The 14,704-nt window shown below is 38.4% G+C and overlaps 1 protein-coding gene across 1 annotated transcript in view; it reads right to left on the bottom strand.

Moving 5' to 3' along the window:
* LOC150110107 (putative carbonic anhydrase 3) overlaps positions 1-14,704 on the bottom strand; it is a 132,738-nt gene that overhangs the window by 99,562 nt on the left and 18,472 nt on the right. Inside the window, exon 4 of the mRNA XM_090414356.1 lies at positions 5,139-5,186. Within this exon, the coding sequence (XP_090270482.1) occupies positions 5,139-5,186 (48 nt within the window). The remainder of the gene's footprint in view (positions 1-5,138; positions 5,187-14,704) is intronic.

Genomic DNA, 14,704 nt, shown 5'->3' with positions numbered 1-14,704 from the left:
ACAGGTGAGTTTTCATCGAATGGGACCATTTTTGAAGTTGTCTCTGGAGTAAGGACATAGGTCTTGTGATTAATGTGCTCAACAGAGAAGCACTTGCGATCGTAAAGTTCAGGTATGGTGAAATTATCAGATGGTGGAATAGACATACATGTTTGAGTTGCTGTTGGTACTTTTTTAATTGTTACTTTTTCAGCATAAGAGGATCGTAGAACAGGTGTAATGGTACCAGCTTTCTTTTTGCATCCTGATATGTTATGTTTTGTTCTGTTTTAATTTTTTGTATCTCTTTTTCATCTTTCCATTTCTGACATGTACGTGAGTAAACTGGATGATCTCCCTGACAATTGACACATTTAGTTTTTTTTTCACAGCAAGATTTATTATCATGTTCTTTACTACCACATCGGGCACAGGTAGTAGAACCATGACAGGCAGTTTGGGCATGTCCATATCTTTGACATTTAAAACATCTCAGTGGGTTAGGAATGTACATTCTAACAGGACAGCTGAGATACCCTGCTTTTACAGATGTCAAAGGCCTAGGTGAATCAAAAGTAGGGATGATGTTCTTGGTTGAGACCAGGCGACCATCCCTACGTATCAGGATGAGCCTCACACCCATCACTCCTTGATCTTTAAGCTCTGAACATATCTCCTCATCAGGAACATCAAGGAGATCCCATTCTGATATCACTCCTCTACTAGAATCGAGTGTTCTGTGAGGTGTTACTGAAATTTGTACTCCACCCATTGTCGTTGCTCTCAGTAGTTTCTCGGAATGTTGTTTACACATTGTTTCCACAAGGATATCACCAGAACGCAATTTCTTGACAGTTTTGGGAGGTCCTGCCAGTCCTTCTAAACCTTTTTGGATGAAGAAGGGTAACATTTTCCCAATTGGTTTTTCATCTGTTGCGTGAATGATTAAAAAGGTTGGTACATTTATGTTAGTATCCGATATCTTTTGTTTCTTGCTTCTGTTTCCATATGCTGTATCTATGGTATCAGTATTTGGTTGGGAATTTTGTTAGGGTCCCCGAAAAGTTTGAGGATGAAGAATTCACATTTAAGGAGTTTTTAGTTTGGCACCAGAGCTCCCCACCCACCACGGAGCCACACATGGACTCCCACTACCCGGCAAGCAAAGACTGTGCTCAGTAGTGGAACGCCAGGGCTACCCTGGACACTATACCGGCACTGCAGCAGGTCTATGATACCGACCCTGGACCATGAGGTGAGAGACTTACTGCAACACCACTGATCCTTGCAGACAAGCCCACTAGCCGATTGATCCTGGCTGGGCCATCCAGGACTGCCCATCTTGCCAAAGCAGGAGCCAAAGTAGAGCAAGACTACCAGGATTCCCCTTTCCGGATGTCCACGGGTCGCACCGCACGGCAAACACGGCAGCAGGGCATTGGATTCCAATGATGGTGGTCTGGAAAAAGGATAGTGAAAAAGACTCGGGAGAAGTAGAGCAAAGAAAACGGGAAGAAAAGCAAAGAGAAAGAGGAAGAATGAAAAGGGCCAGTACCATCACTGGGAGATCCCCTCCACCACGAATAGGTGCCCCGCACGGAGGGGAAGTTGGAACAAACCATGAAGAGTAGTGAAGATGTTGTAGCCTTGCAAGAAGACCTGAATAAATTGAGTGATTGGGCAGGAAATGGGTATGTGAGTTCAATGTTGCAAAATGTATGATTTTGAAATTTGGAAAACAAAGATGGGATGCAGAATTTATGCTTGGTGAGGATACATTGTTGGAGGTGGAAGAAATAAGAGATATAGGGGTGATAGTGGATAAGGATCTGAAAGTTAGGGGACACATAGCCAAAATTGTGAAGACAACACAAAGGCTTCTGGGAATGATGTGGAGGACACTGATGTGTAGAAGTAGGGAGATTCTTGTTCCGTTGTATGACTTTGATTAGGCCACACATGGACTATTGTGCCCAGATTTGGTCACCTGGTTTTCAGAAGGATGAAGAGATGTTGGAGAGGGTCCAAAGGCGACAGACTAAGGTAGTTTCTGACCTCTGGAATGTTGAGTATGAGGAAAGATTGAGAAGATTCAATTTTCAGAGTCTGGTGGACCAGAGGAAGAGGAGAGATATGATAGAGACCTACAAGTTAATAAGAGGTTGTTATAGGATGAATGCTAGAGAGTTCTACAGAAAATAGTGGGAGATCGGGGGAGAACCAGTGGGTCATCCCTGGAAACTGTATAAAGAAGGTGTGAGTAGGGGAGTCATAGGCAGGTTTTTCTCATGCAGAGTCGTAAATGATTGGAATGCCTTGCCTGAGAGTGTGGTGTCTGCAAGGAGTTTGAATTGTTCAAGGCATGGTATGATGAGCTGTGTGTGTGTGTGATAAAAGGACCTCCCAGATGAGTCTTTGACTCCATGAGGTCTTCGGGTAATAATAATAATAATAATAATAAAGAAAGCTGTGTGAAGCTTATATTCACCATCTGAACCTAAAATAACTTAATAACTAAAACATTTTCAATTTTGGCAGTTATCTGTACAATACTCCTCATGATTATGTTAAATAATGTATTAAATTGGAATAAAAATTTCAGAATCATTTCCTCATGTATTATTGCATGCACTATTTTCAATTGTTATTTATTTTATTCTGTCTCTTTAGCCATTCACATTAAAAATTATATTGAAATAAGACCAAAAATTCTGTTTCATATTAAATATTTAGTTCTACTGTAAGTGAATTTCCATATTTGATTTGCTTATAGTTTAAGAGAGAAATTGTAAAGATTAGCAGCATATAACACAGAGTTTAAACTGATTTTTACTTATGGATCTGAAAGTTACAATTAGAAATAAAACAGATGATCCATGTTTGTGAAAAATTAAAGAACCAAAGAGATGAATCAAAGGCAAAATCCTATTAAAAATGAAGTTATTAACAAGGAACTTGACATCATCAGCATTCAAGAATGTACAACAGAGCTCTAAGATCTTGGATTAATGGGAGAGGAAAGGTTAGCAAAACAGCTGTCTGAAGCTAGGATGCATGTAAAAGACCCATACCTGAACCAACTCTAGGTGGATTGATACCGTTAATTTAGAAAAAAACTGCTGATAGGAAACTTGTAGTATTTAAAACCAAAGTTAGACACTATACTCATTTGAACAGATAATGCAAATAGTGCTTGCATTATCATTATTGTTTTCCTGACATATGGAGTCACAAGATTTATCATGGGAGGTCAACAGTAAACAACACAAAATCTATCGTACCATTCCTTAATATTATCCACGGTTTGTACCTTTACCACCTTCTCAGGCATGCATTCCATTTTCCTAACAATGACCCATGCTGTTGGTACACTCTCCCTCGATGAGTCTTTGGACTCCCTGGAGATGTCAAATAATAATAATAAATCTCAATCTTGCATTCAATGTCTGTTACATGTTGAATGAATTTAAAAAGTGATGGTTTATTATTTAGAAATATCCATGTTAATACTTCTATATATTTGTGTTTATTGTATCAATCTGAAGAAGTGCAATATTATTGTATGAAACTGGGCCTTGATTTGTTTAATTGTTTTTACTCTTTTATATAGTTTTTTTGCCAGTATTGTTAATATAAACTCCAAAAAACTTACTTATGACCCTCTTGCACAATACTTCCTTCTGCAAATTCCAGGGATTGCTCCTTTTCCTTGTTCTTCCTTCCTCTTTTTTCTACTATAAATAATCTATAAAAAATAATCTGATCTGATGATGATCTTTCAACAGCTTAAATATCGTGATCATATTTTCCCTTCATCTTCTATCTGTCAAACTTGCACAGTTTGATATATATCTTTATACGATGGGACCATCTTTCTATTTTTTGTGGTTAGTGCCCTCCTCAATGTTACAGCAATTTTCTGAACTGTCTTCACAACCTTTACAATATGTCCTCTGAATTTTTAAATTTCATTGACAATCATCCCTAAATAACTCGCTTCCTCACTTCTTTCAGTATAACTTCACCAAGTGTCTATAAAGTATTAATATGTGGATCCCAAATTTCAGAAAAACATACATTTAGTTGAATTAAACTGATATCCCCATTTATTTCATTCATTTGCCCATTTTTCCAGCTTATTCAAATCCTCTTGAAGAGCCAAATCATCAGAACTATTGGATTTTATTTAAGTATTTGTGGATACCGTGTTCAACAAAATGAAAAGGAATGTAGGTGAGAAAGAAAAAAATGCTAATAAAAATAATAGCTATTAACTGAAAGGAGAGATAATCAAAAAGAATCAATAGAGGTGACATAATTCAATCATCAGGACTGTTTCTGTGAACGCATACAAACATCAGCTAACAAGATTCTCTTGTTTTAACAACTAAAAGTTTACAATAGTGTACAGTTCATTTTAAGTGTTTTTAATGTATGTTATTATTACAGAATCATTTGGTCAAGAACCCATTCTCCTTATTATTATTATTATGTGGCACCTCCAAGGAGTCCGAAGACTCATCAAGGGAGAGCACCTACTCTACAACTCTCTGTCTCCACTACTCAATCCACCAATCACAACAAACTGCAACTATGCCAATGCCATCTACTGCCCACTACCTCCACTACTAGTGTTTTCACAGAAATCCATACCCATGACAGGATTCGAACCTGCAACCTTTTGGCTGGAGAGAAGATACACTAACCACTCAGCCAACCAGGCCAGCCATTATAATATATCATCATCATCAGCAGCAGCCATTGTTGATCCACTGCTAGATGAAGGCCTTTCCAAGATTACTCCAAAACTGCCTCTCTATGGCTCTCCTTTCCCATGTCAGTCCTGCAAATCTAATGATATCATCAATCCATTGTGATTTAGGTCAGCATCATGGTCGTTTTTCCTCTCATGGAATCCAATCCAGTTCTTCTTTTGTACATTATAATAATATTATAACATATTTCACTATAATATAACGTTATTGTAATATGTAGTCCTATGGAAGTATGATTCTCAAAATTTAATCAGTTTTTCTGCACTATAATTTTTTAATTTACATGATTAAAAAAATGAATAAAATGCAGTAAGAAAATTTTGAGACAAGACAGCTAGCTATAGTATATTCCATATATTATATGTAAAAATTAGGAACATTTACCTGTTGATTCTGAATAACACCAAGTGTTAAACCAAAGAGTGCCTTGACCTAAAAAATAAATAAGTAAAGTATATATTCATTTATGAATTATCATATTTACTATATTATTATTATTACTTGATCTCTATGGAAGCAAATAGTCTTACTGAAAATCTACCCAAACCGTGACTGTGCATATCATACCATTTCTTACATTAATTTAGTGTCAATGCACTCACCATTACATCCAATGCAACTCTATGCAATTGTTGGAAGTTTTTCTACTTGGTTATACTATAAATTAAAGATGCCAGGAAATTATATTCTTGGTTCAATCCTTTATCCAAGTGTAAGCAAACAAAGTTTGTGCCTGAAGTATTTTCAGGACTGGACAACTTGTATATAGGCACAAATAACTTCACATCACTTGCCTTAGCAGTGGCGCACTCAGGATTTAATCTTGGAGGGGGCCGAGCGCTCAGGATTTAACCTTGGGGGGGGGCGAGTTGAGTAGACGTTTTGCGAATACACACTACACATCGCATACGACCCATAACTGAGCATCTGCAGTGATCGCTAATTCATAAGTAGCACACAACATAAAAAAAAAATGAAATTTAATTAGGAAAAGATTTTTGGAAATTTTTCTAGTGTTTTTTCCTTTTCTTTGGGGGATGCCTGGGCCCTTTGCCCCCCCCCCCCCCTGGGTGTGCCACAGTGCCTTAGTATCCCATAACGTAAACCACACATCCTTACAGACATGTATAATGTTATGCATTATAGGAAGAGTCACTACCCAGATCAGTTTTGACCTTTATTGAGGTCTCATCAGTGGGAGCCAGACCCAGAGGTGATACCAAGGTTGAAGTAATGCAGAAGTCATATTTCCATATTTCCATATGCAAGCAGCCAAAAGGTGCCACATCTTATTATTAAAATACTCTGGATTAGAAAGTTGTTGGAAGTTTTTCAACTTGGTTATACTATAAATAATACTATGATATATGAGTTGCCCAGTCCTGAGAATACTTCAGGTGCAAACTTTGTTTGCACTTGGATAAAGGATTAAACTAAGAATATAATTTCTTGGCATATTTAATTTATAGTATAACAAAAAAAAATTTATAGTATAACTTGGTATCATCATAATTTTTCCTCTACAGACAAAGGAGAATATGAAAAGCACTAGTATCACCTCTGGGTCTGGCTCCCACTGATGCACTTTAGTGCTGAGGTGGTGGCTGCACAGAGATATGAGAGGCTCTGCTTGGGTGTGTGTGTGGGGGGGGGGGGGTTTGCCTGTCTCTGAATGGACCTAATGCTGAGATTATGGCTCCGCTCGGTGGTGGAAGTGTCCCTGCCATTGGGCAGAGCCACCGCTGAGGGTTCCTCTCCGTGGCAGGTTGAACCTTTCACTGTGTGGAACCACCACTGAGTAAAATTATCTTAGAGTGATCTGGGAGATCGCATGATTTTTTGGAGACTTCCCTTCACTTATATAGTGAAACTGGTTTCAGACCAGTTTCACTATATAAGTGATGTGAAGTCATTAGCTCTTATATACAAGTTGTCCACTCCTGCAAATACTTCAGGTGCAAACCTTGTTTGCTTACACTTGGTTAAAGGATTAAACCAAGAATATAATTTCTTGGCATCTTTAATTTATACTATGCAAAAACTAGTACTGCCAAATGAGAAACAAAACTGAAGTGCAATTCTGTCCTACCCTCCCCCATTGCAATAAGAGAAAAGAGGTAACTGGAAACATGGAATGAGAGGAGAAGAATTAGTAGTATGTCTATTAGTGGAACATCTTAGCTATGGGTCAATTTTCTGTAAACTAGCTGGAAGGAGTGTCAATTAATATGCCACCTTCTTTCTGTTAAAAGGGAAGGTTGCTTGTTCCACTATCAAAAACATACTCTGTTTTTCTTCATGTTCCCTCTTTTAGAGGGAATATCAGATGTTGAAGAAGGAATATGTTGAATAGGGAATATGACATACTATGCCCTCCTAGTTAATATTCCAAATCAAATTTTGTCTTGGAATATTTGTTATTTGTCTTGCTCTTCATTCCTGAAAGCTACATACATGATATCTAATCATAGTCAATATGAGGTCCTATCAGGGTAGTATTTTTATTTTTATATTTTATTTGTTATATAACACTTCAAAGGAGACCAAGAACTCATTTCAAGAGAGCACTCCACTACTTAATCCTCCATTTACACACATTGCTATCTACAACCAACAGTATTTTTGCAAACGCTGTTTTCATAAAGTGTTTTTTTTTTCTTTTTTTACACGATGAGACTCAAGTTTCCAGGAAAAACCTTGCTATCTCCATATGAGTTCAGTGAACTCCCCCTTCAACTGAAAAAGCTCAAAAGATTCCTGTCATTCATAATGAAAATTGAACTCGTATCTTTTTTCCACTGAAAGACGCAATGTCCCATTGTTTTTCTAATTGCACTATGTAGGAACTTACTCAGGGGTCCTACAGAAACATGAATTTGAATCACTGGATTCCGAGTCCAGAGTGCTATCCATTACACTTGATTCATGTTTAGGTTTCATGAATAATAACTACATCAAAACAGGAATGAAAATAAATAATTTCCTACCTAAATTAAATTTTTACAACCTAAATATAAAGAGGCTAATAAGCTTAATTTCAGCGATATAAAGGGGATATTGAATCACACATTGTTTTAAAACCGAATAAGAAACTCAAAGATTGAAATCAGAGAGTTTCATGCAGAATATAGTAAACTATAAAGTATCGGCGAACACTAGCATGAGCTAATGCAAGTGACCCTAGTACATAGTACAATACCGGACAACTCGTAGCAAAGGTGGTGAAGTTCTGATCGCTATTCTTAGGTATTTTCCATAATGTAAAAACTCATTTCCTAGGAAATGTATGCTGTTATTACATTATGGTGGAAGGTCACTACCCAGACCGGTTTCAGCCTTTTTTGAGGCTTCATCAGTGAGTAGCTAGAATGGGAGTTAATGTCTTTCATCATCGGCCTTTGGAGTATAAAGATTGCTGAGGGTCAGCAGGTAGTAATAGGGGAGGTTAAAGAAAGGTAGAGTATGATAGTAGTAGGTAAAAAGAGGCCTCAGTCAAACCGTTTAGCTGTATAACCCAGAGGTTGTGGCTAAAGACCTTTTAGAAGAGCCAAAGAGCTAAAACATCATCTCCTTACACCTGTTCTAAAAAAAAACTTTGAAATAAACTTTTCTTATATGCGTTCGTAAAATACTTTTAAATTAAACTGACCAATTGAACTGACCAGGTGTCTATGGAGGTCATCTCCTAACTCCTGTTTTAGTATAAAACTTAAGCCGGATTTTTTTTTTTTTTTTTCTCGGAAAAAAAAAAAAGAACACTTAACTATGGGAGTCAAAAAGTAATATTACTGTGGGACTGAAAGCATTTCTGTGTGAGTTAGCGCCTGAAAGTTATGAGCGTTTTTTTTTTTTTTTTTTTATTTATTTATTTAAAGAAGCAGTAAAAGAACTGGCCAACCTTACACCACAGGAAAAGCAAGATTTGGGGGAAGAATCTGGCCCGGGAGATGCCGCTCACAAGGAGCAGCACCGCCTCGCTGTAAGCCTTCGCAGCCCGGGTTCTCAGATCTTCCCCCTCCTATATGAACTGTAAGAACTCGTGAAGAGAGAAAAAGAGAAGGAAAAAAAAACAAAACATATATTTCTGTTTAAAGGAAGAGACACAGTATGATTAAGCCCTGTCTCAGGACACAGAGGATAGGAGGTTCGCACCATTTATTTACAAACCTCCCATCCCCTAGTATATGTCTTTCTTGTGCGAAAAACCTAGGTAGGTAGAAATAGATCCCACTGAGTATTCTGGCTTGTATAATGTTTTCATCGCTGATTTGGGACTTTTTCCGCACTTTCCAGATGTGAAACTTGATCACATTGATGAGAAACATTGTAAATTTCTGAATTTTTTTGACTGGTGGGGGAAATTGCAGGTACAAGACCTCCTCTAGTGTAAGGCTGGATTCCCAGTACTGCATTTAATCTCTGCCATACATGTCAGGGGGGGGGGGGGCACAAGTAAAAGAAATGTCCCACCGTTTCAATGCTCTGGCAGACGTCGCAGAAGGGGTCGCACGGTCTTGAATTGTATCGGGACATAACCAGTTTCACCGGTAGCTGACCATAGGCTATTCACCATGCCAGATCCAGGTGAAAAGGCTGTCCCCAGCTATTTCTGATATTTTGAAATAGCGTTTCCATGTTTGTTTCTATATTTGGCATATCACATCTGGAAAGTTGAAAGAACTCCCAATATCTTGCTTGTGGCTTTAATTTTAGGATTTCCATCCCTTCGGTTTTAAATTTTTTAAGCTGTTGGCATGATGGATAATACCATTCTGGCACAACCTTTGTGCTGGGATCAGCATGTCCCGTGGTCCCAAAGTAGGGGAGAAAATGTCCTAGAAAGTATTTAATTAGGGATCCTGAAATATGGTTAGATTTTAAGGCCTTCCCTATGGTTTTGAGACTGTTTGCATAGAATAGGCAATTTAATTTCGAAAGTGAGAAACCCCCTTGATTGGTTTTGAGTTTTAGATATTCTTTTTTAACCTCATGCTTTCTTCCGTTACAAAAAAAATCTATTAGTATTTTGTAAAGTTGATCTTCTTGGGTTTTTTTTAAAATAGTTATATTTAGTGTATGCATTAGCATGGGGATTATTACTGTTTTTATTATTACTGTTCTTCCATAGAAGGAGAAATAATTGGGTTTAAAAGGTTTTATTTTCTTTTCGCACTCTTCCCACAATTTCTTAACAGGCAGTACCGGGCTCACCGTGAATGGGACGCCTAGTACTGTTAGAGGCTGAGTTTGCGGGACTAAACCACAAGGAAGGTTATTTCTATGGAAATTTCCAAAAATTTTAATTTTGGTCTTTGAAGTATTAACGTGAAGACCACTGGCCATGCTGAATTTTTGCAAAATGCTGAAATAAATGTAGATGGACTCAGAATCTCTGAGCGTCGCCACTACATCATCAGCATATGCTACAATTTTGCTCTGTCTGGAGACTAGGGGTAACAGTATTCCTCTAACTGCAGGGGAGTTATCTATTCTTCTTATGAGGGGTTCTAACGCGAGTGAGAAGAGGAGAGGGCTTAGTGGGCAGCCTTGTCTTACCCCCTTTTTAATAGGAACTGGTTCCGAGAGGACCCGTTGATAGCAATTTGGGTAGAGGCCTTTGCATAGATGTTTTTGATTGTTTGCCTAAGCCTCCAGCCCACACCTATTTTCTGAAGGATGTCCTGCAAGTACGTGTGTCTGACGCTGTCGAACGCCTTTTCCAGATCCGTAGAGAGAAGTGCCAAAGGGTAATTTTTATTTTTGGCCAGACGGATTAGATCTCTTAAGAAAAAGAGATTTAATTCCATCGATCTACCCGGTATTCCGTAAACCTGGGTGCTTGCTATGATTTTTTCTATACTGCATTTGATGCGGCTGCAGATAATTTTTGCAAATATTTTGTAATCCGAATTAGTTAGGGAGATCGGTCGCCAGCTATCTACCAAGGTGCGATCTCGATCTTTCTTTGGGATAAAAATTGTGTAGCTTTTAACGAATTCCTCGGGGATATTTCCCGAAGTGAGGAATTCGTTAAATATTTTTACTAAAACTGGTAGTGCGTAATCCCAGATAGATCAGTAGAATTCTATCCCTAACCCATCTAACCCGGGGGATTTTCTTGCCTTCATTGTTTTGCAAGCTTTTTTTATTTCCTCAGCAGCTATCGGCCTGTCATGCAGAGCGCTAAGATGCTCGGGAAGACGTGTGATGTCCCATTCATTGAAAACATCTGCGCTCTGCTGATCAGAAAAAGCGCCGAGGTACAGCTGATGGAAAATGCGAAGTATTTCAGGGGTTGATTTTATCAGTTTGCCATTCTCTTGGGTCTGGAAAACCGTTCGCTCGTCATTTGCCGCCACCCGTTGTTGATTGTAGAAAGCGGCGGAAGATGTTTCCAAATATCTAAGATAGAGTCTCGCTCGAAAATCGAGGTCCTCGACTCTACTCTGCCGCTCTTGCTGTAGCTCGATTTCTACCTGTCTGATAACATCGCTACAGGGAATTCCTCTCCGCTCGCTGGTGCGGTACCAGCCGAGCTCCCTATAGAGATCCCTCAGACGTTGTCTCTGTTGGTGTGCCCTTTCACGCCCACACCGCTGAAAGAATTCCCTTGCCTGCGACTTGAACTGTAGACAGATTTCCCAGTCCCAGTTGGTGTCTCTCCATTCGTTACAGAGGTGCTGTAGCTTATCGCTGAAAAGACTAGGGAAATTGGAAGGGAGACTCCAAGGACCTCTGGCTGTTTCTATCATTTCTGGTATCCTTATTTTTAATAGGACCATTTTGTGGTCTGTTAGCAGACCTCTCACAGCGATATGACGTACCCCAAGAACATGTGATTCTAAAAACTGGGATACATAGAACCTGTCGAGCCTTGTTGATATCTGACCACGGCACTACGTTGTTCCGACTTTTAGTGGATTCTTCCGTCACCAGACATCAGCAAGGTCGAAGTTTGCGCAGCAATGTTTGAGTGTTGCAAACCCGCCAGTTCCGTTATTACCGTTTCCGCCTATTTTGTCATATCGTGCATCTTCTATACAGTTCCAGTCGCTCGCCACGATTAGGTGTTGCGCACCTAGAAAATAGATTTCCAGTGTGGCAAAGAAACCGTTTCGTTGGTGGGGCCTATTCGGAGCGTAGACAGCCACAAACCGGGTGTTACGGCCACCGTACTTCCAGTCCACCGACAATAGACGTCCCGTAGCGTCTTTCTGGACATTGAAGAACCCCCCCGCGATTGGGGGGCGAATTAGTATCCCCACCCCTCGCTAGTGAGCCTCCCCGAAACACCAGTAGCTAGTGACCGGGTAGCTTCTCGAAAAGTTCTCTATGTCCCAAATTAATAGCAAAGTGTATAGCGAAAAGAACTTATATACTCTGCTATACAAGTTTCCAAATAGGTGCAACTGTTAAGTTACTTAAATATAAAGAGCTAATAAGCTTCATTTCGGCGATATAAACATTATTTAAATTAAGGGAATATTGAATCCCACATTGTTTTAAAACCGAATAAGAAACTCAAAGATTGAAATCAGAGAGTTTCATGCCGAATATAGTAAACTATAAAGGTTGCACCTATTTGGAAACTCGTATAGCAGAGTATATAAGTTCTTTTCGCTATACACTTTGGTATTAATTTGGTCTAGCTACTCACTGATGAAGCCTCAAAAAAGGCTGAAACCGGTCTGGGTAGTGACCTCCCACCATAATGTAATAACAGCATACATTTCCTAGGAAATGGGTTTTACATTATGGAAAATACCTAAGAATAGCGAGCAGAACTTTACTGCCTTTGCTGCGAGTTGTCCGGTATTGTACTACGTACTAGGGTCACTTGCATTAGCTCTCGCTAGTGTTCACCGATACTTTATAGTTTACTATATTCGGCATGAAACTCTCTGATTTCAATCTTTGAGTTTCTTATTCGGTTTTAAAACAATGTGGGATTCAATATCCCCTTAATTTAAATAATTTTTACAACCTGATATTTTTCCAGCTCTCAAGCTATCATCAAAGGCACCTTGATCACATACTTAGTAAACACTGTAAATAAAATGACCTCCAGAACAAGGACAGTCATATGTATAGAAGGTGACAGTAGCTCTCTCTCTATGGTACTGTTCTATGATTACTATTGATATATAGATAGGGCAGTGCATCAAAATTTGTGTAGAACTACACTATTAGTTCTGTTGCAGTTCACTGGATTCTGTAGCACATGAGTCACTTCCAGAAACAAACTGTTTCTGCGATAAACCGGCATCTGTGTAGTAGATTACTTTCTTCTACTTTGTGAAATGTCTTCATTCAAGACATTTATGCTGGTTCACTTTTTGGTTGTCCATACTGAATATACTTTTTATGTTCTCTTTTTTTTTTTTTTCCTCTTACAATGGTAGTCCATCCTGTCTATCCAAAGTATTGAATCCTATATTGACAGGGTACGCTGTAGATCAGGCATTCCCAACCCTATGCCCGTGGGCACCATGGCGCCCATCGACCAATTTGTGTGTGCCTGCCGCTGTTCAACCGTGTGCCGTATAGTTTGAAATAATCACGTGCACATCACGCAACAATTCGTGGCATGCTATATGATGCATGCGTTAATGACACATGATGAGTATTAAATGCAGACAATGTAAAGTAGATGTGCATTCGAAGTTGTTCATTATCTATTGCTAGTTATATGAGCATAATTTTAACGGTGTCTTGTACTTAAATTTTTGAAATATTTTGATTTTTAATCCTAAAATGAGTGAATCAAGTAAAAGACAACGAACCTATAATTTTAACACTGACTGGGAGAAAACAAATTGTTTCATTAATTTTAAAGATAATTGTGTTTGTTTGTTGTGCAACAGTAGCATTGCAATTCTGAAAAAACATAATGTTGGACGTCACTTCCAGACAATGCATGCCACTTTTAATATGAATTATCCACTTAAATCTGAAATAAGAACGAAAAAAATAAATCAACTAAAATCGATCCTGTCTGCCCATCAATCGGTTTTCACTAGACATGTGGTAACATCTAAAAATGCCACCATTGCTTCTTTAAAAATTTCTCACATGCTCACGACTCACTGATGAGCATCTTGATGATTTTAAGAACTGGAATATCATCATATTCTCCTAATTATGGAGCACTGGCCAATGAGATGCAATGCCAAAAATCACACTAACTTACATATATATTTAAATTTTTATATAATGTAAACTTTTAAGTAATAAAACATTTGATTATAATGTAAACTTTTTGTATGTATTCATTTAGCAAAAGACTTCAAAAAATTTGCTTGAAAAAATAGATGGTGCCCACCAGTCGCCCTATCGGTATTTTAGAATGTGCTCTAGAAAACAAAAAGGTTGGAAACCCCCTGCTGTAGACACTAGAGAAAAGGGAGAGGATATGACGAAAATCGATTTGCCTGAGGAATGTGAAGATTTTGTCCAGAGGTTTGTAGACTGTTCTAATTTTGCGTTGTTTTAGTAGAAAGCTCAGTTTCTCTGTTGTATCTTTAATGTAGGATTGAGATATGGTATATAATGTCCAACCACAGATATAAGATCCTCAACTAGCAATGTGCCAAGAAGAGTCAATTCATGTTGAAGGGAAAAAAGAATAAAGCGATATACGAATTCGTTACCGGCCCATAAAATCGTGTGCTTTATATGTAAAATTTTATAACTGTTGTACAAGCAAAATAGTTGCCACTTTAAAAAGTAGACTTTTCATAAAAGAAAAGCTAATTTTCTGACATATTATAATAAACACTCATCCCATGAAACATTGATTATTCTACTATCAGAATGGATTCGCCTTCTTCTGCCATGTGCAGAAGTGTCGAGGGGTCTCGCATCTGTGGTCGCACAGTATGTATATATCAGTGGTTACATTCAGCCAGGGCTCTCTGGGGATAGGCCCCGAAACTTTTTTTATGCATTAG

The sequence above is a fragment of the Typopeltis vanoorti genome, chromosome 1 (genome assembly GCF_054136105.1).
Source record: "Typopeltis vanoorti isolate ZY-2024b chromosome 1, IOZ_Tvanoo_1.0, whole genome shotgun sequence".
NCBI lineage: Eukaryota > Metazoa > Arthropoda > Arachnida > Uropygi > Thelyphonidae > Typopeltis > Typopeltis vanoorti.
The sequence above is the reverse complement of the archived record's forward strand: the minus strand, read 5'-3'. Positions and strand labels throughout refer to the sequence as shown.